Source organism: Choloepus didactylus, chromosome 12, assembly GCF_015220235.1.
Source record: "Choloepus didactylus isolate mChoDid1 chromosome 12, mChoDid1.pri, whole genome shotgun sequence".
In the NCBI taxonomy this organism is placed as follows: domain Eukaryota; kingdom Metazoa; phylum Chordata; class Mammalia; order Pilosa; family Megalonychidae; genus Choloepus; species Choloepus didactylus.
In genome coordinates, this window is record NC_051318.1 from 19,081,289 (window position 1) to 19,101,885 (window position 20,597).

At 44.8% G+C, this 20,597-nt stretch overlaps 2 protein-coding genes across 2 annotated transcripts; both read left to right on the plus strand.

The window, feature by feature from the left end:
- The first annotated feature begins 845 nt into the window (after nt 1-845).
- On the plus strand, nt 846-20,083 carry GJA3 (gap junction protein alpha 3). The gene is made up of 2 exons (XM_037800503.1): nt 846-904; nt 17,712-20,083. Exon 2 carries the CDS (start codon nt 17,728-17,730, stop codon nt 19,069-19,071), a length of 1,344 nt encoding a protein of 447 aa, XP_037656431.1. The 5' UTR covers nt 846-904; nt 17,712-17,727; the 3' UTR covers nt 19,072-20,083.
- Nucleotides 11,756-13,280, plus strand: LOC119507334 (cytochrome b-c1 complex subunit 2, mitochondrial-like). Its single transcript, XM_037800502.1, has one exon. It carries the CDS (start codon nt 11,813-11,815, stop codon nt 13,172-13,174), a length of 1,362 nt encoding a protein of 453 aa, XP_037656430.1. The 5' UTR covers nt 11,756-11,812; the 3' UTR covers nt 13,175-13,280.
- Nucleotides 20,084-20,597: the final 514 nt, after the last annotated feature.

The window sequence follows — 20,597 nt, forward strand, 5'->3', positions numbered from 1 at the left end:
GGTTCGGGCTATTTATAGCCTGCTCGCGGCCCCTTCCCTCAGGAGAGGGCCCACCCGCCCCGCGCAGGCCGCCGGCCCTATCTGCGGGCACGGGGCGAGGTGACCTGGAGACGACCCTCGCAGTCCGCGGACACGGTCCCGGGCGGCGGGTCGCGGGCGGGCAGGTGGCACCGACGCCCACGTGCCGCCGCCGGGCCGGCTGGGCCGCCCCCGCGTTTGGAAAGAGCCGAGCGTCCCGAGAGCACCTGCCGTCCGGTCACTGCGGGGCCTGGGATGGACGCGCCGAGTCTGCGGGGCCCGTCCGGGGGGACGTGTCCAGCCAGAGACCGGGCCGCAGCCTGGGGTCCCGGGAGGAGGCCTGGGCCTTGCCCGGGCGGGGGGCCCGCCGGGGCGGGCTGTGGCCGAGCTGGGCCGGGTCGGGTCGCAGGAGCGCGCGGAAAGCTGGCAGCGGGGCCTGGGCCCGGGGCCCGGCGGGCGCCCTCCGCACGCACTCACCACGCCGGCCGGCGCTCGCGGGGGGCGCCGGGAGCAGTTTGGCCGCGAAGCGAGCTACCCGCGGGACGCTCCGGGCGGGCCGGCGGCAGGGGCAGCGGGGCGGGACAGAGACCCCTCCACCAGAGCGCGCCCCGCAAAAAGTCAGGGCGTGGACTCGCTGGGACTCGACGCCCGGACACCTCCCCCGGGTCGGCGCGCCGGGACGTGGGGGCGTGGCGAGGCGGGCCCGTGCGGGGCCCTGCGGCCGTAGAGGTGGCCGGGGCGGAGGGCGGGCCGGGGTTTTGCGCGGCCCCGCGGCATTTGTGAAAAATCCCCCAGCGCCGGCGGCGGCGGCTCTTCTCTTCCCGGAACGAGGCCGCTCCCGCGTTGAGGAGGAGCGCGCCTCGGGGGCCGGCGCGGGCGGAGGCGGGTGAGCGCGTGGCCGGGCGGAGCGGGCGCGGGCCCCGCCGCGGGGGTCTTCGGCGGCGGCCGGGGGGCTTCGGCGGCCGACCGGGGCGGGAATGCCGGGTCCTCCGTCGGCCCCCGGTGGGCCCTGCAGCTGGGAGAGCGAGCTGGCCCGTGGTAGACCTTCACCCTCTTAAAATTCTTTGGGGTTCTTTTGAAAAGTTGTGGGGTGCAGCGAGGCTAGAGAGCTGGGCCCTCGAAAACTTTCTGAGAAATTTTGGAACACTTGCGCTCCCTCGAGACTGGCGTGCTCTGCGGCGCGCCTGTGCCAGCTTTCATCTAGGGATGCCTGAAGGCTGGGGTGGAGTTTTTTGTGGGTGTTCGCCCTTTAGTAGGGGAAGGTGGGGTTGCTCCAGAGCTTCAGGTTCAAGGGGTTTTAAGGACTAAATAGTTTAATAATCTGCGCAAAGATCGCAGCCTCCGGGAGCGGAGTACACCGTTCTACAGGCATTTAGTTAGCATCGCCGTGCTCTCTCACGATTGGAGATTGTTTCGAAACGACGTTGGCTCGCCTACATTTACTTTAAGAAAAGTCTTAGATGCCAGCACTTTAGCTATAAGTACCACGACCTCATTTTTTAACCTGTCTGCTTGTAACGGTGTGTTTAAGTATGAAGAATTTACAGAGGAGTGGAAAAATACTTATCTGCATTCTACAGTAATCCCTTCTTTTTAGGAGCAGGTCTTGACAGATTGCAGAGACAGGGATGTGTTTGCTTTGTTGCCAACTCCACAGCTAGTGAACATCATTCATCATAGTGGCAGAGCACTGGGTTCATGAATACTGGTGACGGGGACTTTAGAGACAAGTGGAGTTTTCTAATTTTCATTTTATCAAGATGTTGCCAAACGATGCCATTTTAAAATGACCCTTTAGGAATAGCTGGGAAGTGAGTTATGCGTTGTTTTCATTACCCGAGAATTCAAAAGAGTGGTGATTTATGAGCATCACTTCCCTGGCAGTCTGTCCATCGTGCTATGAAATGTATTGCAAAACAAACATTAAAAGATGAAAGAGGGAAAAAGGGGGGGCGGATTTTTCCAAACGTCAGTGTGTTCAAAGGAAACGTCAGCTAATTTGGCACTTGTTTCACTGGCTCAGCAGTTTGGTTCATGTTGAGATAAACATCTGATATAGGCAAGGCTGGTGTTCCTGCAGCGTAAAGTATTTCACAAAAACTTTACTATTATATTAAGTTAGACAATGCCGTGTTTATGTTAACCAGAAAATGTTCACTGGCTTAAAGCCGTTTTAAAATAATGGCATGTAATATAACAAAATTTCATTGTTTGCCAATAAGAAAAAAGAACTTTTGACACAATTTCCTGGAATGTTACTTATATTTCAAGTTATTGTATTTTCTTAAGTAAAATAACTTTTTCACTCTACGTTTGAACCTTGAAGTTAATTATATGGGTTTATCCTGGACAGTCTATAAAGCTTCATGCACGTAAAGAACTTAAAGGTTTGCCAGGACTTGGACAAGTACCTAACACAGAACAAATAGGATAAATATTTTCTTAGGACTTTACTTATAATTAGGCAAGCACATTAATAAATGCATAGCTCTTGTCCTCAAATATTATCACAATGTTCCAGAAAGCAGAAAGGGCTTTCAGAAACATTTTACCCAATGTGCAGAACGTGGTTCCTTGGATCTCTGGGTTAAGAAACTCAGCCCAATCTGGTTGCCATCTTGGCTAAGATGCAGTCTCCTCTTAGTGTATGTTAGTTGTCGCCTGTCCCCCACAGCCTCCTGGCAGTTACCAATACTGTGAATACTTGTCATATGATATTTTGACTAGTTTTTTACAAGTCTGCCTCTCCCTTAGGTTGTGAATGAACTTCCTGAAGGTCAGGATCTTCTCTTAATTATTCTGGTATTCACAAGGCACAGTGCCACACACCAAACTGGTGTTTGATAAATGTTTACTGAATTGAAGAGGGGAAAAAATCCAATACATGTGTCTATCAATGGCATACGTATGTCTGTAAAAAACAGTATTTATGCAACTTCAATATAATACTTAGAAGCAATGGAAGTTTAATCTTAATTTTCATTCTTACAGTGGTGGAAAATTCTTCATCATGATAACTAGGTCATACTCTACTGCTTGCTTTTAAAAAAAGAATTCCTGTATCTTCAAAAGCACAACTCTGTAATGGTTGACATGAACAATTTTTCTGCACTGTTAAACATTTTGTTTTCTCTAATTTGAAGAATTGGTTGCTTTGAATTTACTGTTAACAGATTAATGATGCTAAATATAAAAATAACTTTTTTTTTTATTCAGAGCACCTGATCATCTCCATAAATTATTGCTCATTTATTCAGGAAACTGCTTTTCCTATTAGCTTTAAAATGAATCAAGGAGATTTCTGGTTTTATACTAATAGAAGAAGATTTGAGTGAGAAAAGTGAAATTATATGTATAATATAGAAATTATTGTTTCTGCAAAAAATAGAAAATATTTTGGTAGATGTGATTTTTGCCAGTAATATAAACAGAATAGTAAAATACCATAACTATAGGGTTTGGGGCTTTGTTCACTGAGCAAAAATAAGAATAATATTTGAAATTGCTTTAAAATGATAATTCCAATTTACAGAATGAATCAACTGAACTGTTGTTAGTATTATCAGTAATGCTTAGAAATTTGTATAAAAGGTAAACATTTCTCCTTTGTACACTCTGGACTAGAAGAAAAGAGTGAAAAGTTAAAATGTACTCTAACCCATGTTTCTGAATATATGTCTTAAAGTGTTATAAACAACTATTTATAAAGCAATTTTATATACATATATAGTGTATATATATACATATATAACATTAACTGTATATAGTATAACTATAACTGTATATAGTATAAATATAATTTCACTTTTCTCAGACAAATCTCCTTCTATTAGAATATGTGTGTATATATACAACATATATAGTTTTATTGCCAGTATAACTGTATTGTAACTATATATATAACTATATTACAACTCAAAAAGAACAGTCTGCCTTATGCCCAACCCCATGACTTAGTGTGGAGGAGGAAAGCATGTTGGAGCAGGAGTCAAAAGTCGTGAGTTTCCGTGGCCAGGTAACCTTAGGCAAATTACAGCTCCCTCTCTCCACCTCCACTTCCTGACTCATAAAATGAGGAGGACCAACTGGACCACTGCTACCACTCTTCCAGCTCTAAAACCCTATGATTCCCTATTTCTTCCATGGATAATGAGTGTGATCCCTAAGGGATATAATTTGGATTTTGGATTTATGTAGAGAAGTTACTATTTAACTGACTACTGTATTGATGAGGTCATATAGACAGAACTAGAGCCTGTTTAGATAGCTTCTAGGCTAAAGCTGTAATTTTCTCTACAGTTATTTACCCTTTCCCTGAGCCAAGCCTCAGACAGCGAGGTACCTGTAGATTCAATTTTACTTTAAGGGTGGTGACAATTTTTTTCATTATTCAGTTATTAAAACTTTGAGGACTAATGTCAAAGTGAGTAAATTAAAATTAACCTATCACTAAATTTTCTAATTAAAGTCTTTGGATAAGTGAAAACCTCTAATGATATTCTTAAGTCTTTCACAGAAGTCATTTAAGACCTTTAATGGCATTTAATAATTGGCTGAAGAAACTGGAAGGCTCTACCAGGATGATAGAGCAGAGAATGTATTTGGAGAATTTAAAAGGGAATTCCAGAGTAACATGAATAGTCTTGGAAGAGAGTCATGTTTCTAATTATGCTCAAGACTATTTACATTTTTCTGTCAATTGAACTGAAGCTAGACCAGCTGTTAATTTTCCAGTTTAATGTTAGAACTCTAATTGTGGATTTATCCCAGCAATGCTAGAGTGACTCAACATCTGAAAATTGTATTAATAAGTTAAAGAATAAAGGCCATATAATCATCACAGTAGATGCAAGGAAAAAAAAAGTATTCCATTAAATCCAATACTCATTCATGGTTTAAAAGACAAAAATGGAAGACAAAACAGACAAACTCTTAGCAAACGAAGACTAGCAAACAAAACAAAGACTAGCATATAAAGCCTGATAAAAACTAAGACATCTTGGTTACTGATAAAACTCCTTCATGTTTAAGTCTGAAACAAGAAAAGGTGCCATTGTCACCATATTATGCTACAAGTCCTGGCCAGTGCAAGAAGACAAGAAAAAGAAACAGTAGGAATTAGGATGTAGAAAGGAAGAGGCAATTTTATCCTTAATAGCAGATGACATGATTGTGTGTCTAGGTAGAAAATCCAAAGGAGTAACCAAACTATTAGAACTAACGAAGGCTTCTTAACAGGTTTCTGGATACAAGATCAATGCATAAAAATAATGTTCCTGAGTACCAATAATAACTCAATCAAAAACTATAATGAAAGAATTCTATTTAGAACAGCCACAAAAACTAAAAGGTGTCTAGTAACAAATCAAACAAAAGTTGTGTATGACCTTTATGGTCAACATCATAAAACACTATTTATTGAAGGGCATAAAAGAAGTTCTGAATAAATAGAGAAATTATGCAAATTGGTGGGAAGCCTAGACTGTAAAGATATATATTTGATTCATCTATAAACTTAATGCAATTCCAGTTGACATCATATCTCGGATTTTTGTGGACCTCGACAACTGTATCTGAACTTCATAGGAAAGAAATAAAAGGCCAAGAATAGTCAAGACAAGTTTGAAGAACAATGTTGGGATTTCTGTCCTACCAGATATCAAGTCTTGTCTACACTGTTGCCATTTGGGTGTCCTGCTTGTGTGATTAACACAGGCAGCCTTCAGTTCATTATTAATTTTCTTCTGGGGATGGAAAACAAATGTCTTGTGTTACTCAATCTAAGATTTCAGAGGTAAAATTTTTTCCTCTTTAAAAAGAAGAGAAGGTCTTTTGTTCTTGTAATTTTAAGAAACTTGCTTTGAATTCTATTTCCTTTTTTAAAAAGTCAAACCAAAAAGAAATGAAAAGAAAAAAGAAAAAAAAATCAAACTGTAAGTACATAACATCATGAGCTAGGTCTGAAGGCATCTAGAAATTACTGTCTTAAGTGTAACAGTTGGAAATAGGCAAGGGATGAAAGAAGCTAAAGGAAAATAGTCTTTCCTCTGGCTAAATAGATAACTAGATAAGCCCCTTTTTTTCATTATATCTTATTTGAGACTAGTATAGTCTACCATGTCCTTTTAGCTATGTGCCAAATCAGGGGTGGCAAAAACTGGCATTTGGATCACTACTGCCCTATACCAAACCCTCTCAGAGATTACTAATTGATCATAGAACTCTTTCTGGCTAAGCCTAGGTGATGCAATGTTCCAGGCAATCACAACCAATTAATAGAAAATTAATTTGCCTAATCCCATGCTACATTATATGACCTCTATTTTATAAGCCATGTAACAGAGAAAGTTTTTGGATATTCAATATCTTGTTACAAAAATGAATCAAGTATAATGCAAATTAAGCCTTTGGGCTCTTATTCCAGTCCTGAGTCTTAACTAAAACTTGCATTTCCTAACAAACAGTTCCTTCTATACTCAGCCTCCAGAGGCTGGAGTACCCCAGGGCTCCAACCTCAGCCCTTAGATGATCTCCATCTAGTCTTAGGGTCTTACATACCATCAGTATGATGACAACTCCCAAATGTTTATCTCCAGGATCAACACTGGACTGTCTAACTGGTATTTCAAACTTAACATGTTCCAAATAGAACTCACGACTTCCATATTCATCCCCGAACCTTTATCTACTCTTATCTCCCCATCTTGGTAAATGGCAATTCCATTCCTCCAGTTCAGGGCACATGCCTTGAGGTCAACTTTACTCCTCATCTATCCAACCGCACAGGCAGTCCATCAGCCCCTCATGTTGGCCCTGCCTTCAGAATATGCCCAGAATTCCACCATTTCTCACCCCTCCACTACTGCCATCACTTCCTTTCCAGACTGCAGCACAGCCTCCTAACTGGATTCTCTGCTTTCACCCTTGCCATCTAGATTATTCTCCACAAAGCAACCAAATGATCCTGTTAAAATGGAAGTCAGATTATGTCACTCTTCTGTTCAAAACCCACTGGGAGTTTCCCATCTCACTTGAAGTCAAAACCAAGGCTCTCATTATCACCCACCTCCCCATGGCTCTCTCGGACCTGATATTCTCTCTCCCCTCATTTACCTTGCTGCACCCGTACTCTCCTCACTGTCCCTCAACCCACCAGTTATGCCTCTCCTGAGAGCTCTGCTCTGCCTGGAACATTCCTCCCTCCAGTATCCATGGTGCCTCCCTCTCTACGTTCAGTTCTTCACTCAGATGCTGCCTTCATGGTGAACCTTCCCACTTCCTGTCTAACCCAGGAACTTCTGTTCTCCTTCCCTGCCTTATTTTCCTTACACTACTCACCCCTGTCTGACATATTTCATTTATGTTTGATGTGTGTATTCCCTCACTGGAGTAAGCTCCATCAGGGTAGGGATTTCCTGTTTACTCCATGCTAAGTCCTCAGTGCCTGCCAGAGAACCTCACACAGATTGGGGCGTCCCTCACTGTCTTGAACAAATGTGTCTTGTCCACAGAGACAGTTCCTGGCTGTGGAGGGAACACAAGTTGAACCCAAGCTTTTTCTCCCCCTCTCTCTTCTCTTGTTATCAAACTTTCTTTTTTTCTCAAGGACCCAAGTCCTGCCCTTGCCCAAGAAGATGACCTCATTTTGACCTCGCTGTGGAGAGACCTGTCAACACTTCAGAGACCTTTAGTCCTGCACCTATGCTCTGCCCTCCCCACTGCCCTTCCCCTCACCAGAGCTGTCTCCTCCATCGTCCTCTCTTGTGACTCCATATCCTCTCTGAATTCAAATGCTCACCACCTCCCTCTCTCAGAAGAACCTCCCCTGGACCCTGTCCTCCACTGTCCCCCCACTTCATGTCTCTCCTTCCTTTAAGTTCTAGATCTACTGAGCAAGTGCCCTGCACCATGGCCTTCTTTTCACTCCCACATTCTGCCTGTAGCCCTTGCCTGGAGTTTGTTTTTGTCCCCACCCTCCCACTGGACTGTTCACTTGAAGACCTTCAGATCAAAGGGCCTTTCCTTTTTTTTCAATCCCTCTTGAACTCCCTGAAGAAGTTTGACACTGTTAGTCATACCCCCTTCGTCACAGTCCTCCATCGGCTTCCCAAACACTCTGTACCTTCAGCCTCCAGTCTTTCCAGAGCTCTCAAGGGAATGTGCTTTACGAGGTCTGATTGGCCTTCCCGGGTGTGCCAGGCTCTCCCACTCCCCCAGCTTCTCCCAGTTTCCTTGCATCTGCTGGCCCCAGGTTGTCTGGTCTTTAGAAGCAAGCAGATGCTTTTAAGGATAGAATTTTCTAATGTATCTGCTAGACAATTAAGGGAAAAATGATAAAAACAAAACTTGAAAGGGTGAAACAAATGAGTTTTCAGAGCACAGTTTCCAAGAATCATATATCATCAAACATCGTGGACTTCTTGGCATAGCCCATCAGGCACGTATGAAGGAAGACCCTTCCCTCCACACAGCCTAGGGACCTCTGCCCTAAAAACTCCGTTTTCAGTCTGCTCAGCCTTACTCCCTTCCCCACTTTCCCAAATCATGATCTCTCCTGGCAGCACCTGACCACGCACCTGTCAAACTTTACACACAGAAAGAAAGAATTCAGTTCACTCCCCATATTCTGCTCTTCATCTCTCTCATGGGGTTCCCCACCAAGTCCATCCATAGTGCTTTGTCCTTTTCTCTGAACCTCCCCCTGGATCTGCAGCTGAATCCTCACTGCTTCCAGTTCCCCATCCCCAGCTCTCTCCTGAATGTTTCCCCTATAAATCCTACCACTACTTCTAACTCAGACAGTCCAAAAACCAAAGTCCCCATCTTTTCTTCCAATCCCACATCAGCACCCCCTCCAAACCTCTTTCTGTTTAAATGAACCCATAATTTCCCCAATCCCCAGGTTTAAAAAATGTAAGGCTTCTCTTTCATTCATGACTCTTTTATTTTCTGACACTAGTCAGACACTGAGTTCTGCTTTATTTTTGTCTTTAAAATGTGTCTCCATTCTGTCCTTATTTTTTTTCCAGCCACCCCTCCTAATCCCCGTCACAGGCCATCAGCACTCACTCCCGCCGGCTGTCAGAGGCCCCTCTTCCTTGAACACTTTCATCTTATCTCTCGCCTCTCAAAATTGACCAGTGGCTCTCTACTTCCTTTCACTCATTTGTACCACAGATGTTTACTGAATGTCTACTATGTGCAAAGTATGAGCACAGTCGAGCTCTACTATAGAGAGCCATTTTTTAATTCAATTTTATTAAGATACATTCACATACCATGCAGTCATACAAAGCGTACATTCAGTTGTTCACAATACCATTATATAGTTGTGCGTTCATCGCCAAAATTAATTTTTGAACATTTTCATTACCACATGCAGAAAAATAATAAGAATAAAAATTAAAGTGAAAAAGAACAATTAAAGTAAAAAAAGAACACTGGGTGCCTTTTTTTTTTTTTGCCCCCATTTTTCTACTCATCCATCCATACACTGGACAAAGGGGAGTGTGATCCACATGGCTTGCCCAATCACATTGTCACCCCTCATAAGCTATATTGTTATACAATCGTCTTCAAGATTCAAGAGTCCTGGATTGTAGTTTGATAGTTTCAGGTATTTACTGCTAGCTATTCCAATTCATTAGAACCTAAAAAGGGTTGTCTATATTGTGCATAAGAGTGCCCACCAGAGTGACCTCTTGGCTCCATTGGAATCTCTCAGTCACTGAAACTTTGTTTTGTTTCATTTTGCATCCCCTTTTTGGTCAGGAAGATGTTCTCAATCCCATGATGCCAGGTCCAGATTCATCCCCGAGAGTCATATCTTGCGTTGCCAGGGAGATTTGCACCCCTGGGAGTCAGATCCCACATGGAGGGAGGGCAGTGAGTTCACCTGCCAAGTTGGCTTAGCCAGAGAGAGAGAGGACCACATCTGAGCAACAAAGAGGTACTCAGGGAGAGACTCTTAGGCACAATTATAGGCAGGCTTAGCCACAGAGCCTTTTTTAATCCCTGCTTTCTAACCCAAGACCGCTGTTCTAGTCAAGCCAGCTCACAGGTCTTACCCCTTCTTGCCTTTGCTGATGGTGTCCAGTTCTTGAAACGCGCTCGTTTTTCCCTCCCACCTATCCTAACCTCAGCTTAAATTCCACTCTCCCTCAGAGCCTTCCCTCAGCACACATTTTAGTGTTAATATCCTTTTCCTCTGAAATCTCTGTGTACTTTTATATGATGTACTCCCTGTTTTACTGGATTTCCCCATCTCCATAAACAGATATTACAGTAGAAACCATATCATATACTTCTATTGTATCCAGTATAGCCTGTAGCCCAGTACCTGAGAACAAGGTGGTCACAGACCCAATTGATCTGAAAATGCAAAATGTCCCCAGAGCTAAGAGGGGGGAGATATATATATAATGATCAGAAGCAAAAAATAATGGCCAAAATAATATGAAAGTAGCAACACATACTTTGAAATTTCAAAACTGTTTTCCTACAATGGTGTAATAATCAGATTTTTCATCAAGATGAGAGATCAAGTGCCATCTCATGGAGATAATGAATGTCCTACATCCAAATAATATATATATATATCTAAATTAATCTTTCAATAATTATCTATAAAGTGCTTAGCCATGTGGCCTGTGGTATTCTATAGTTAGATCACATCATTAACCAAGCTAATCAAGCACATGTTGTTAACTTTTGATGTTGCTCTTGTTTTGTCCTGAAGTGGTCCCGTTGATGGTGTAAATATCATCCTCTTTCCTCTTTAAAGAGGAAATATCTCACCCTCCACCCTTCTTGGTTCCCTCTCCCTTGGTTTCAGCCATCAGTAGATAGTGGATAAGCCTTTGTTGTCCATTTTCTATACCTACCTAGCCCAGCAAAGTTTTGCCATTCTGGCATGCTTCACTTCTCTTTTGATTATTTTGTTATGTAATTGATATTAGGGATACAATTAAAAAACAATACTGATGAAATGCCCCAAGACCTCTACGTGTCATCTGTAGTTAGCTGGAGTCTGATGGTTATGAAGAAAGGCAGACGTCAGTTCTACCTTGGAGGCTTCCATTCTGATCTGACTTTAATCCATATTGCCAGTCTTCCAAGTAGATATTCAGTCCCCTGGTTAATATTGTTTGTTCATTCATTCTTTCATTCATGCATACATGCATTTTTTTTTTTAAAGTGAAGTGTAGTAAGTCTCAGTAGCAGGAATACAAATATCCTTGCCCTGGTAGCACTTAGAGTCTATTGGAGAAATCACTTTCTTGAAGTACTGCTTCTTGGAATGGTAGACAGCCACGGTAGGAGAATGGAATCAAATTTAAGCTCAGGGTTATCAACAATAAACACAGGCTGGTTAGCAGTGCACTTTAGTGGCCCCAGGAAAATTTTCCTCTGGCATTGGGCTAATTATGCAAAGTATATTTAGTTGCATTTTGTGTACCTATTATGGACACGATTAAAGAGATAGAATGGGGTAGAGACCATAATGAAAGAAAAAGAATCAGAAGGGTTTTTTTTTTAACAAGAGCTTCAAGAAATGAAAATCATGGTCATTTATTTTTTTAATTATAAATTTGATGTCATTATGGGAAATGTAGAGATGTATAGAAAGAAGATAAAAATCACCCAAGTCTCAGAATCATCACTGCTAATATTTTTTTATAATTCTTGTAATTCCTTTATTTGCATGTCTGAGCGTGTGTAAAATAGGGTCCTCCGCCACCATCTTGCTTTCTTTTAAGCCGGCAGTAACCGTGGGTCAGAAAAATCTTGAGCCATGAAGCTGCTAACCAGAGCTGGCTCCTTTTCGAGGTTTTATTCCCTCAAAGTTGCTCCCAAAGTTAAAGCCACAGCTGCCCCTCCCAGAGCGCCTCCACATCCTCAGGATCTTGAGTTTACCAGATTACCAAATGGCTTAGTGATTGCGTCTCTGGAAAACTATGCTCCTACATCAAGAATTGGGTTGTTCATTAAAGCAGGCAGTAGATATGAGGACTCCAACAATTTGGGAACGTCTCATTTGCTGCGTCTTTCATCCAGTTTGACTACAAAAGGTGCTTCATCTTTCAAGATAACCCGTGGAATTGAAGCAGTTGGTGGTAAATTAAGTGTGACTGCAACAAGGGAAAACCTGGCTTACACTGTAGAATGCCGGCGGGATGATATTGAGATTCTCATGGAGCTCCTGCTCAATGTCGCCACAGCACCAGAATTTCGTCATTGGGAAGTCTCTGCCCTTCAGCCTCAGCTGAAAATTGACAAAGCTGTGGCTTTTCAGAATCCACAAGCTTGTATCATTGAAAATTTACATGCTGCAGCTTACCAGAATGCCTTGGCTAATTCCTTATATTGTCCTGATTATAGGATTGGAAAAGTGACACCAGAAGAGTTACATTACTATGTTCAGAACTATTTTACAAGTGCAAGAATGGCTTTGATTGGACTTGGTGTGAGTCATCCTGTTCTAAAGCAAGTTGCTGAACAGTTTCTCAACATGAGGGGTGGGCTTGGTTTAGCTGGCGCAAAGGCCAGGTACCGTGGAGGTGATATTCGAGAACAGAATGGAGACAGTCTTGTCCATGCTGCTCTTGTAGCAGAAAGTTCTGCCATAGGAAGTACAGAAGCCAATGCATTTAGTGTTCTCCAGCACGTCCTTGGTGCTGGACCACATGTCAAGAGGGGCAGCAACTCCACCAGCTCTTTATACCAGGCTGTTGCCAAGGGAGTTAACCAGCCATTTGACGTTTCTGCTTTTAATGCCAGTTATTCGGATTCCGGACTGTTTGGGATTTATACTGTCTTGCAGGCTGCAGCTGCTGGAGATGTTATCAAGGCCGCCTATAACCAAGTAAAATCAGTTGCGCAGGGAAACCTTTCCAGTACAGATGTCCAGGTTGCCAAGAACAAGCTGAAAGCTGGATATCTAATGTCGGTAGAGTCTTCTGAAGGTTTCCTGGATGAAGTCGGGTCCCAGGCTCTAGTTGCTGGTTCATATGTACCACCAACCACAGTCCTTCAGCAGATTGACTCGGTGGCTGCCACTGATATCATAAATGCAGCAAAGAAGTTTGTTTCTGGCAAGAAGTCAATGGCAGCAAGTGGAAATTTGGGGCATACACCTTTTGTTGACGAGTTGTAATACTGAAGTACATATTACAGGAGAAAGCTGAACATTTTCTCAATCCAGAGCAGCAAACACTTGAAAGTTAAAAGTCTCTAATAAAACATTTATCTTTTTTTCTCAATGAGGTGAGCTATCTTAGAATAGAAATGCAGATAATTACTCCCAGCTGACCTAAAGTAAATAAAATATTCTCTTTAAAAAAAAAAAATAGCTGGTATTAGACCATAGTTTGATACTATGCTTTTGTCATTTATCACGATAGCATAGATATTTTTTCATGTCATTCATTTTTTTTAATTATATTTAATGCTGACTTTAATATTTTAGTAGTTACGAATGAACCACAGCTTTTCATTTATGCTCAGCCTTATTTCAGAAAGAATTTAAGATAGTGTATCAGGAATTCTTTTGATTGCAAACAACTCAACTTGAAAAAATAGTTTTTTTCCCCTCACATAAGAAGTCTGGAGGTAGGTGGCTGCTGGAATTGATTCAGTTGCTCAAGAATGCCATGGCATGAGCCTTTGTGATTTTTCTTAACCTTTCCCTCACATTTATTACTTCATGTTTCAAAATGGCTGCCCAGATCCAGGTATCACTTCTGTATTCAATATGAGGAAGAGGGGAAGGAGGAGCACAAGGAGCATCTGCCCTTTATTTTGGAAACTAAAACCTCTCCCAGATGCTCCCCCACTGGACAGAACTGCCTTTTACAACACCTCTAGTTACAAGGGAGATGGGAAAGCAAACATTTAGCTGTTTCATATAAATGAAATCATACCATAGTTGTCCTTTTGTGACTGCTTATTTCACTCAGCATAATATTTTCAAAGTTCATTTGTGTTGTAACATGTATCAGAATTTCATTCCTTTTTATGGCTGAATAATATTCCATTTTATGTATAAACCATATTTTATTTATGCATTCATCTGTTGACCAACATTTGGGATGTTTCCATCATTTGGCTGTTATGAATAGTGCTGCTGTGAAAATGCATGAACGTGATATCTAAAGTACCAGTTTTCAGTTCTTTTGGGTATATACTTAGGAGTGGAATTGCTGGGTCATATGATTTTACATTTAACTTACGGAGGAACTGCTAAACTGTTTTCCACAGTGGTTGTACTGTTTATAATCCCAACAGTGTACAAGTGTTCCAGTTTCAACCCAGCCTCACCAACACTTGATATTTCCCTTCTTTTAGTAATAGCCATCCTGGTGAGTGTGAAGGGGTATCTCTTTGTCATCTTCATTTGAATTTCCCAATGGCTAATGATGTTGAGCATCTTTTCACATGTTTATTGGCCATGTGTATATCTCATGATACTGTTTTAAGAGTACATATTTGAAAATGTTATGCAGCACCCGAGCCTAAAGAACTCTGTAGAGGGCTGAGCTGGCAGTGAAAAGTAATAAGACGCTGCAGTGAGCTTTCTTGTGCTCCCTCCTTGGTCTGATTGACTAATTTAATCTGTATTTATCTGGCCCATGTTTCTCAGCAGGTGCGCTGTGGGCATTTGGGGTGGGACATTTCCTTAATGTGGGGACCTCCCCCCCAAGCATTACAGGACCTCCCTGGTCCTACAGGGAGAACTCCCCAGTCTGTGACAAAAATGCCCTATCACTTATTGTGCTGTGTCCTTTCAGCCTTGTACAGAGGACCCAAAGGCCCTCCATTACATCACACTGTGTGTACTGCTTTGAGCAAACCCACACGCTATGGAAGACAAGGTAGAACTGCCTGGGGCATTGGGAAGGAAGAAGTGTTACATGCCCTCAAATCGATCTCTCCTTAGACCTCCAAAGTGCAAGCTGCACAATTATTCTGCCTCAAAGACAGAATAAGAAGGAAAGATTTCATGTGCAAGCCCCACCCTCAGAACCAGAATGAAGGGGAGAAGGCCCCTAGGTTTGCTGTCTCAGGAGGGAATCAGAGTTACATTGCTGGTGATTTTTTTTTTTAATCCTTGTTTCTTTAGAGAGTCAGAGTGTCTACACTCGAGAGTAGCAGGGAGAGTGGGTGCAGTGGGGATGACATCCCATTTGAAGCTCAACAGGTGGGGTTAGGATGGAGAGAAGCCCCTGGGAACAGAGAGGGGAAGCAACAACTAGTAAACCAAGGCTAAGGCCAGGAAGAAAGAGAGAGCAGAGGGCACCATGCATGCCGAGTTGGTCGCCCTGGTGTACACCAGGCCGTGTCAAAGGCAGATGGAGGAGTTTTGGGGACACACAGCGTTTGGTTGTCTGGAGTGCTGGGTGCAGGACCAGATAATGATGCTTGGTTTTCATCCCATGCAGAGGACAGGGACGGGGCCGAGTGTCAGGAAGAGCTCCTGGGTCAGCTGCCTGGAGGGAGGCTGAGGGCAGAGGAGCCAGTCGGGCCGTGGTGACCATTTGGGAGAGGGGAACACTGTCCAGATGCTCATTCAGGAGTCACAGTTAACAGCTGGAAGGAGAAGCGGGGAGTCACCTAGCGAGAGTCCCAGGACAGCGAATAGAGGACTCTCATCCTTCGTGGGAGGCTGGGCTGTGTCACATCGTCCTAGATCTTTAACAAGAACAGGTTTCCAAAATTAAAACACTTTACCATCCAACAACAGGCAAACAGATGCCAGGAACAGTGAGAGTCAAGGAGACACATAGGATCCCTGAATATTAACATTTCTTTAAAGATATTAAACGCCCAAAACAAGAAGTTGAACGTTTACTCTAAGAGAGGGTCTTTAGATCACTGGTGAGTATAGTTTTGTTTTGATTTTTTCCTTTTTTTTTTTTTTTTTTTTACCTTAAGACCAACTCATAAAAATTAATATATTTAAATTTTTTTAAAATTCAAAATAAAAAGTTTTATTCAGTCCCATGGGAGAAATATGTCATACTTACAGTTAGATTGCTTGCTTTACTGAAAGGAATTTCCATGAGAAAACCAGAGCTGTTTTAGTTCCAGTTTTCCTGGTGTGGTCCTTTTTGAGAAGACGCAGGCATGTAGAGAAAGCTTTCTAATGTTTGGTTCCTTGTGTTTGATTTGCACCAGCAGTCTTCCCTCCCTTCACTCATGAAACAATTCTCGGAATATTAATTACCACCATCCCTCTTTTACAGATGCAGAAACAGGCTCAGAGAGAGGAGTATCCTGCCCAAGGCCAGATAGCAAGTTGACCAGTTAGTGCAGCATTTGCTGAGTGGGGTTTGGGGGTCAGGCATTGCAGCTGGTGCTCCCCAACCCCTGCACTGTACAGTCTGACAGGACCTCTGTACTTGGACAGGTCGGGCTTGGCAAAGCCTGCACAGTGGCCCAGGCACCCTGGCTGAGGATAAGGAGGGTGTGTCCCCTGCCCTGGCCCCGGTATCCCCAGTGGCTGGTTGGCCCCACTCACCGAGGACGGGGACAGAGGCCATCTTGTGCAGCACTATTTCCAGGTACTGGGCAAAGTGCCCAGACGTGCTTGGACCTCAGTGGTGTTTGCTGATTGACCCACTCCTCCCGGCCCTGCTCTGCTGGGCTGGGCCTTCGTCCTGGCAGGAGTGCCCCATTCCCTGTGCACACTGCAGACAATTCTGCAGCCCGTCGGCCCCACCTCCCTGAATCCAGCTTTCCCCAGATGTCTGATTTGATAGGTGAGGTGACTTTAGGTGGTACTTTAATATTGGGCCATAGGGTGAGAAAAGCATTGCTTTATCAAGTCCCTTCCCTCCTATAGTTAAGGCCTCTTTAATACTTGCCAATCTCCACTTTTCAAGGAGGAGAGTGCTTTTGCTCAGAGCTTTTGGCAATCAGGAATATCTAGTAGCATGTCACAACTTTGACCTCACCATGTGTCTGTTCTTACAGCTACCATCCATTTTGGGTACAAAGGCTGGTTTTCTGTTTCTAGGAATGATGTAAAGTTTCCTACTTAAAATAAATTTAAGCAGAAAAATAGAGTTAATGTGAAGAAAAAGAAAGTAAATGATAGTAGAGGTAGTAGATTGACAGGCAAAAATGATGAAGGTGCTATTGGCCTGGAAGCAGTTTGGAAAAAAAGCTTGCTCTCATCTTGCATTAATCTCACATGTAGGAGATGAGGAATTTGCTCCCGGGCTGCAGGCAGAGAAGGACCCCCACCTTAGAGGTCCGCATTCTGTGGGGGGAACAGGACCGGGAATCAGGAGACCAGGGCAGAGGGGCGTTTCCCTTGGGCCAATCATTCTCTTTCTAGCTCTAGTTTCCTGATGTCTGAATGAGTTTCAGTAGCCTGTGATTATCTCATTTATGCCAGCACTTGAGTGGCATGACAACTCAGTAGTATAACAGGACCACAGAAAGGTATTTAATCCTGCTCTGCAAGATAATGGGGATATGTACATATGTGTAAATATACGATAAGGCCAAGCCTCCATTCTCAGGGAGGGTTCTGTAGCACTGCCCTCGTGTGGAAGTGGGATTGGAGCTGCCCCATAAAACCATTTTCTAGCGCCCATCAGTAAACTGTGGACTGACCCTGCGGGTGGTTGGATCCTACGACTCATCTGTTGGCAACTTGTTTGTGACAAGCAACCTTCTCCTTACAGGTGAGGAGTCTGAAGCATGGGGGACTGGAGCTTTCTGGGGCGACTACTCGAAAACGCACAGGAGCACTCCACGGTGGTGGGCAAGGTCTGGCTGACCGTGCTGTTTATCTTCCGGATCCTGGTGCTGGGGGCCGCCGCCGAGGAGGTTTGGGGCGATGAGCAGTCAGACTTCACCTGCAACACGCAGCAGCCGGGCTGCGAGAACGTCTGCTACGACCAGGCCTTCCCCATCTCCCACATCCGCTTCTGGGTGCTGCAGATCATCTTCGTCTCCACGCCCACCCTGATCTACCTGGGCCACGTGCTGCACCTCGTACGCAGGGAAGAAAAGAAGAAGGAGCGCAAGGAGGAGCTGCTGAAGCGCGAGGGCGCGGCCCAGGGGGCGGGCGGGCGCGGCGGGCTGGAGGGCACCTGGGCAGGCCCGAAGGAGAAGCCGCCGGTCTGCGACGACCGAGGCAAGGTGCGCATCGCCGGGGCCCTGCTCCGCACCTACGTCTTCAACATCATCTTTAAGACCCTGTTTGAGGTGGGCTTCATCGTCGGGCAGTACTTCCTGTACGGCTTCCAGCTGAAGGCCCTCTACCGCTGCGACCGGTGGCCCTGCCCCAACACGGTGGACTGCTTCATCTCCAGGCCCACCGAGAAGACCATCTTCATCCTCTTCATGCTGGCGGTGGCCTGCGTGTCCCTGCTGCTCAACATGCTGGAGATCTACCATCTGGGCTGGAAAAAACTCAAACAGGGGATGACCACCCATTATAGCCCAGATGCCTCCGAGGCCAGGATGGTGGGGGAGAGCCCGGGGGATGGTAACCCACTGCTCCTCAACTCGCACTCGGCCCCGCCCGCCGCCGCCGTCGGATTTCCGCCTTACCACCCTCACTCTGCCGCCTCCTTGGGACCGGCGGCCGCCGCAGGCTATCCCGGGGCCCCTCCGCCACCTGCAGATTTCAAAATGGCAGCGCTGGCCGAGGAGCGCGGGGAGGGCCCCCCCGGGAAGTACTGCCCCAGCGCCCAGCACCTGCTGATGGCCGAGCAGAACTGGGCCAACCAGGAGGCGGAGCAGCAGACAGCCCGGAGCCTGCGCTCCCCGCCCGCGCCCCCGGCGCCCCGCAGCCTGCAGCCGCTCCCCCGGGAGGAGGCCGGGCCCGGCGCGGCGCCCCTGCTGTCGGGGAACGGGAGCAGCAGCAGCAGCTTGGGAGAGAGCAACCTGGAAGTGACTCCGGAAGAGGAGGAGCAGACCCTGAGCCCCGCGGCAGGGACGCACGTGCCCCCGCTGCAGCCCGGAGAGCCGGGGCGGGTCAGCAAGGCCAGTAAGGCCAGCGGCGGCCGAGCCAGACCGGATGACCTAGCCATCTAAGTAGTGTTTCCTCCGGACAGCTTTATAATAACGTTTCTTCTAGAACCCCAAACCAAAGTGCAGTTGGAAGCGGCAGGTAGAGCGAAGCTGAGAAGACCGAGAGGAGTCTTTGCATACGTGCTGTTCTGAACACCGTGGGGGACATGGGATTGAGAGTGGGCGGAGGGCGCGCAGAGGGGTCCCAGCAACCCAAGAGCCCGGACCCTTCGGCCGCATTGGCAGTTCTTGACCAACGGTCTGTCCTCGGGCTCCCACCAGCTCTGTGAACTCTTCTGGTAAAGCAGCAGGTGGCTGCATTCACTCCAGCTCCGGGCAAGTGTGTTTTCTATTCCTAAACTGCCCAGAGCGACAGGAGACGCACTCAGCTCTATCTCTGTTTGATACTTGTGACTTAGAGTTGAATTTCATTTGGGAAATTTGCCAAACCACACTAAAAAAAGATTTAGACCAAGCCCTCATGGGCCTTTTCTTCAGTGTCATTTTTGAGTTTCTGAAATTGCAAGTGAAGCCCGGGATATCAAACTGCCTGTCCCATGACAAGTGACAAAGAGCAGTTACCCTCCGGTGGGCGAGGGCCACAGAGGTTGCTGGTGAGGAAGCAGGTGGAAATACATGCAGCTACACTTGAGATCACTTTAAACAGCTGTGGAATTTTAAATAAAAGCGTGGCAGGTATGCCTTAGGTATTTATTTTTAAACGGTATTTTTCAGCTTTGATCTGAATTGTACAAGTATACCTGCTTTTCCCACTTTCAGGAAAAATGAGAGAAAATTAGTACTGTTAAAATGGATGATGATCAAGAGAATGCTAATTTGTCCCCATCCAGATTAGTGAAGATTTGAACTTTTGTGAGTTGGCTTAATTATGACAAGAATGCTCTATATAAAAAGCAAGGGGGAATTTAAGTGCGTTTCAAATACTTGAAGTTATGAAGTGTTTGGGAGGTTAAAAGTTAACTACTGTTGACAGAAAAAATGTTTGTACAGATGAATCAATGACCTACACATTTTTTTTTTTATAGTACAAAATAAAACACTCCAAGTTTCCTAACTGTACTCTGTGGGGAGCCTGTTTGCTTTCTAACATGTAAGTGAAAGTATCCTGAATCTTTCTTCCTGTTTAAGTGCATGTACTGATACACCGTGAACCTTATTTTCCATCCACCAGGAAGAGCTGTACTAGACGGAAAGCTATTTATGTCTGTGGGTATGGCTGGGAGACAGCAGAATTTTCTGCCCTGCCCAGCTCTAGTGTCTTAGTCACTGTTTCTTTATGTACCAGTGAATAAGGATAATGTTGAGCTTCATCTTCATCATACTTTTGACCTCCAACTTCACTGACTACAGTTAGCCCTTGTTCAGTAAACAACCATACCCACCTTACCCTTTCTATTTTAATTCATTCCTTTTTATGAATTACTTTAATTTCCTAATGATTAATTTGGGACCACACTCCACAACATACTTTCTGTTCTGTACTATAAAATGTGATCCGCTAACAAATCTGATGTCAAGAATGTTATTTC